Genomic DNA, 5251 nt, shown 5'->3' with positions numbered 1-5251 from the left:
CAATTGGACAATTAAAACAGACATTCGGATGGCGGGGAAGAAGAACAAACTGGGGAGGAGGGTAGAGAAAATGGTGCAGTAATGAAGGAATGAAAACCCAAAATCCCTGTAAATGTTCATTAAAACTAATAAAATTTAATAAAATAAAAAAATAAAACTTAATTGAAAAAATGGTAGTAAAAATTTAAGGGAGCTCTGATGGCATAGTCTGTAGGGAGTTGTACTGCTAACCCAAAGGCAGCTCTGCTCTGGTGGTTCAAATCCATCAGCTGCCTCCGAGGGGAAAAAATGGGCAATCTTCTATGTGATTTCCAACCTCTATAAACCCACTGGAGCATCAGCTATGAGTTGGTTCCAACCTGATGACAATGAGTTTAAGGGATTTTTTTTTAAGAATAAAAATTTAAGGACTGAAATTAAATAAAATGTATGTTTCTGGGGAGCTCTGGTGGCCTAGTGGCAAGAAGCTGCACTTCAATCCCAGAGGCGCATGGTTCGAATCCACCAGTGCTGTGCTGGGAAAGGAGGGATAATCTCCTCCTGTACCAGTCAGATCTGATTTGACGGTACACAGACACACAAAATAAAAAAAATAAATAAATAAATTTTTTTTAAAATGTATGTTTCTAAGAAGATGGATTTTTTCATTGGGGCTTGAGGAGTTTTGTAGTGAAGACAGTGTTCTGATCCTCCTCAGAATGGTCCGAGGAGAACTGTTAGAAGGTAGAGTCAAGAGTTTCCCCGCCATCTCTGGGGGCTCACCTCTGACTCAGGAATGAGGGAAGATGATTAGGGAGCCAAAAAGGATGAGGAGAGGGTCATGAGTCAGATGGAGGGGGGTCTGGGTGTGGTTGGGTGGGAGTGGGGATACCCACCTGAGTGGATGTGAGCATGTAGCTTGAGGTAGTGCTCCCGCCGGAAAAACTTCTTGCACACTTGGCATTTGAACCTGCCTCCACTCCCATGGGTGGGCAAGTGACGCCGCAGGTATCGTTCACAAGGAAACACCTGGCATAGGAAAGGAGTCAGCTGCTTAGAGTTGAGTCTGGAACTGAGTGAGTGGTCCCCATAGCATAAAACAAAGCACATCTGCTCTGAGGTCCTGCCCAGGCTGTTCTTTCTCTTAGCCAAACAAATTCCTCCTTATCCTTCAAGATCCAACTCAGATGTCACTGATTCTATGAAAACATTATTGATTCCTTTATGTTATGCCAGGCAAAGAAAACTCCTCCCTTGAATGTCCACATAGTATAGTCTCTGATATATTTAACCCACTGAATCACAGCCTTTTGCTCACATAGGGAGTTCCAAGAGGGAAGAGAGGGATTTCATTCCCTAACATAAGGTTTCAGTCAAATGACAAATGAAGAATTAAGGTAGTGAGAAGAGAGTTAATAATAAACAAAAAACACAGAAGCCAAAATTTCTTTCTTTCCCAGGTATAAGAAGGGCATTCATTCATGAATTCATCTTTTCTTTTTATTCATTCAGTAAAGAAAAATGGCCAAGAGCACAGATGCAACTCTTCCACTACTTATTAGCCCCACCATTTTCCTAGTGGTGGCTGTGCCTAACCTTCCCCATCTGGAAAATGGGAAAAAATAATAGTGCACCTACCTCCTAAGGTTATATGGTGAAGATGAAATAATATCTCCTCATTCATAAACTATCTTGTTATCCAATGTTCTGTATTTATAACCATTAAAAAGTCTACAATGCAACTGTGTTGTGTATCACTGATGCACAGTTGGCAGTAATAGGCACTGAGGTGCAAAGTGAGAATAATGCTGGCTGAGATGGTTAAGGTTGTGTGCCAATTTGACTGGGCCATTACCCTCAGTAGTTCGGCAGTTATATAATGATGAAATTTGGCAACTATATAAAGATGTCATTTGGCAGTTATACAGTGATGTAGTCATCATCTATTTTTGCATAAAGACTGATGTAGTCATCTTCCATTTTTGCAGAGTGACCTGATCTTTGGAGCTTAACAGGTCAATAAGTGAGGCATGGGTATAGTCAATTCATACACACAGAGTATCAGAACAGTTTCTGGAATGATCTGTGATATATTTTACTCAGACCACATATTCCAAAGTCTCAAATTAGTGTCTATCACTAGAAACAGCTGGAGGGAGACAAGAGCAGGGAAACCAGGACTATCCTGGAAAATCTGCCATGTAAGCTTGTAAGAAAATGAGTAAGACAAAGAAGTCTATTAAACACACTAGGGGATGCAATCAGCAAAATCCAGGCTCTCGAAAACACTAGGGGACTGAGGGACCAGTATCTTCCAGAAAAAGCAAAAAGAGAAAAACAAAAACAGCAATGATGGGGGAGTAGATTGTTATACCAACCAATTATAATATGTGGACCTGATTAAAATACATTTTAAAAAATTATTTAGAGGGCGTGAAAAGAATTGGAAACTTGCACAGTAAATTTGCACAGTAACCTCATCTAGATATTTGATGAGGTTAAAAGCTAGGCTTTAAGTGAGGGCTTCTAGATTCACTAAAAAGAGATTATAGCTCTGATAATAATGCCAAGGAATTGGGAGGCCTCACCCCTTGTTGGCCATCCTGGTCTGTCTCAGCTGTAGCCCTCACCAGAACCACATCTAGTTACACTGGCTAGGCACAGCTCTTAATCCTCAAAGACAAAGTACTGTCCACCGGCTGTTTTCATTACAAAGTCGGAGTATGGTCCGTGACTGAATCCCTGCGCCATGCCTGTGCTTAGGGAGGGAGAAGGGGAGGAGAAGATGAGGCACTGGCCCTGACCTACCTTTTGGCAGTGAGGGCAGGGGAAGTTGTGAGTGGCAGTCTGCAGATGGTGCTCCAGGGCCTCAGGGGTGGAATATTTGTTGACACATTTGACACACCTGAATGGGAAGGAGAAGGAAGGGTAAGAAAGAAGTAAGCTGGGAGCTGGGCTTGCTCAGAAGGTGCAGGAACTAGCCCAAACTCCTGCATCAATATCAAGAGACAAAAAACTGTGTTGAATTCATTCTCAAATCCATCCATTCTTCCTGCTTTGCCACAGCTACCACCCTTCCTCACTTGGAAGCACCCAGCAGTCTCCTCACTAGCTTCCCTGCTTCCACCTTACCTCCTATAGTTCCTTCTCTAGAGGACAGAGAGTGTTATTATATGCCATCGAGTTGGAACTGACTCAATGGACCCTCCCTCTGTGTTTTCAGAAGAAGTTAATATCAAGGAAGAGAATGCCCATTCTTCTCCCACAGAGCATCTAGTGGATTTGAACCACTTGCCTTTGGGATTGCAGTGCAGCTTCTTGCCATTAGACCATCAGATCTCTCTAGAAGGCAGACAGTAGGAACTTCTAAACCCCAAAATAAGGAGTAAGTCACATATTTGCTTAAAACTCCCACCTTGGCCCACAATCTTATCTTCTAACCTCCTCAGACCTTCCCACTCTCCACCTCACTCACTCTGCTCTAGACACCATGACCTCTTGAGGCACCTCAAATACATCAAGTTCTCTCACTTGCTGTTCGTTACCCTGAAACACTCTCCCCCCAGGTGATGCCTTCAAAACCATCATATCACAACTCAAAAATCACCTCCTCATAAAGGTACATCTGGTCTCAAAATGCTTTCCACATCCCAACCCCAGTCATTCTCTGTATGTCTGCTAGTTTTATTTCCTTTGTGTCATTGTTAAACCCATTGCCATCAAGTCAGAACCAACTCCTAGTGGGTTTTCGGAGGCTGTAAATCACAAGAGAGGAGACCTGTCCTTCTTTCTCCTGCAGAGCCACTGGTGGATTTGAACTGCCAGAGAGGTTCCACCTTTTGAATTAGCAGTGCAACTCCTTATGGACTACACAGGGGCCATCAGGTCGCTTCTGGCTCATGGTAACTTTAAGTACAACAGAATGACGTGCTGCCATCCTCATGTCTAAGTATCACTCTGGTTATACTTCCTTCAGAAGAGATCTGTCCATTCTTCTGGTAGTCCGTGGTATATTCAATAGTCTTCACCAATACTATAATTTAAATGCATCAGTTCCTCTTCAGATCTTCTTTATTCATCATCCAGATTTCATAGGCAAATAAAGACACTGAAAATATCATGGTGTGAGGTGAGGCACACCTTAGTCCTCAAAGTGACATCTTTGTTTTTCATCATTTTAAAGATGTCTGCTGCAGTTAGAGTTGGCCAGTAAAATATGTTACTTAATTTTTTAGTTATTTTTCTTCTTAGGACATATTTTAAGTACTTCTTGTTGTATACCACTGACTCACAACTGACTCATAGCTGATCACCCAGCATGTTTTCAGAGGCAGTTAATCACATGGTAGGATATTGTTCATCCTTTCCCTGCAGAGAAGCTGGTGGCCTCGAACTGCATGCCTTTGGGATTGCAGCACAGCTTCTTGCCACTAGGCCACCAGATGATTTTACTTTATTGATTTGCCTGTTTGATTATTATCTGTCTCCCTGGCTAGCTAGTGAGCTCTGGAGGCATGGACCTTGTCTGTCCTGTTCACAACTTGCTCCGAACATTAGTTAGAATCTGGTTTTGTGTTTTGTTTGTTTTTTTTTTTTTGTGGGGGGGTTTCAATGCAGAGAATATGAGAATCTGTTTTGTGAAAGAGACAGACAGACAGGGATCCATGTATGGCCTCTTCCCTTCTTTGTTCCTCAGTTTCCATAAAATGAGAATGAGAAGCCCAACTAGGCCTGCCGCTTATTCATTTCTAGGACTGTCACAAGAGTCAAAGGAAACAATTGTACAGAAAATGACAACACACACACTATAAACACGGCCTTTATCGTTGTGGTTAACATGCCTTCAAAACAGTAGTTTCTGGCCACAACCCACTCTGAAGAAAGAAAAGCCCTCTTTCCCCACTTGAAATCATGTGCCAGTGATGGATGCCACATGCAATTCATGCTAAAAATAAACTCAAGCCCTTTCTTCCACACACAGATGGGAGTTCCCACTGTGCATCACTGTAGCTACCAGTACACCAGACTCCAGGGGTGCTTCTAAGACCACAGTCTGGAAACCGCACACAAAATGCCCCCCAGATGGCAAGAGAGAAGGAGAAAGGATGTGTGAGAGCAGAGTCAAAGAGGATATAAATATTTCAAATACAACTGAAAATTTACAATCAACAGAGGGAAAATGAGATGACTGGGGTCTCCTAAAAATTAAATCCTTTGTGCATCACAAGACTTCTCCAAAAGAGCAAAAAGAGAACCTATAAACTGGGGGGGG

General features: G+C 42.4%; 1 protein-coding gene across 2 annotated transcripts in view; it reads right to left on the bottom strand.

The window, feature by feature from the left end:
* The window catches only part of ZNF341 (zinc finger protein 341), a 67705-nt gene that overhangs the window by 8800 nt on the left and 53654 nt on the right, over positions 1-5251 (bottom strand). For both annotated transcript variants that reach the window (XM_006881451.1, XM_006881452.1), the window contains exons 11-12: positions 2788-2884; positions 876-1008 (exon numbers count right to left, since the gene is read on the bottom strand). In XM_006881451.1, the coding sequence (XP_006881513.1) occupies positions 876-1008; positions 2788-2884 (230 nt within the window). The remainder of the gene's footprint in view (positions 1-875; positions 1009-2787; positions 2885-5251) is intronic.

The sequence above is a fragment of the Elephantulus edwardii genome, unplaced genomic scaffold (genome assembly GCF_000299155.1).
Source record: "Elephantulus edwardii isolate Elephantulus edwardi_28Jun2011 unplaced genomic scaffold, EleEdw1.0 scaffold00015, whole genome shotgun sequence".
NCBI lineage: Eukaryota > Metazoa > Chordata > Mammalia > Macroscelidea > Macroscelididae > Elephantulus > Elephantulus edwardii.
Note: the sequence above shows the minus strand (reverse complement) of the source record. Positions and strands in the feature narration are given on the sequence as shown.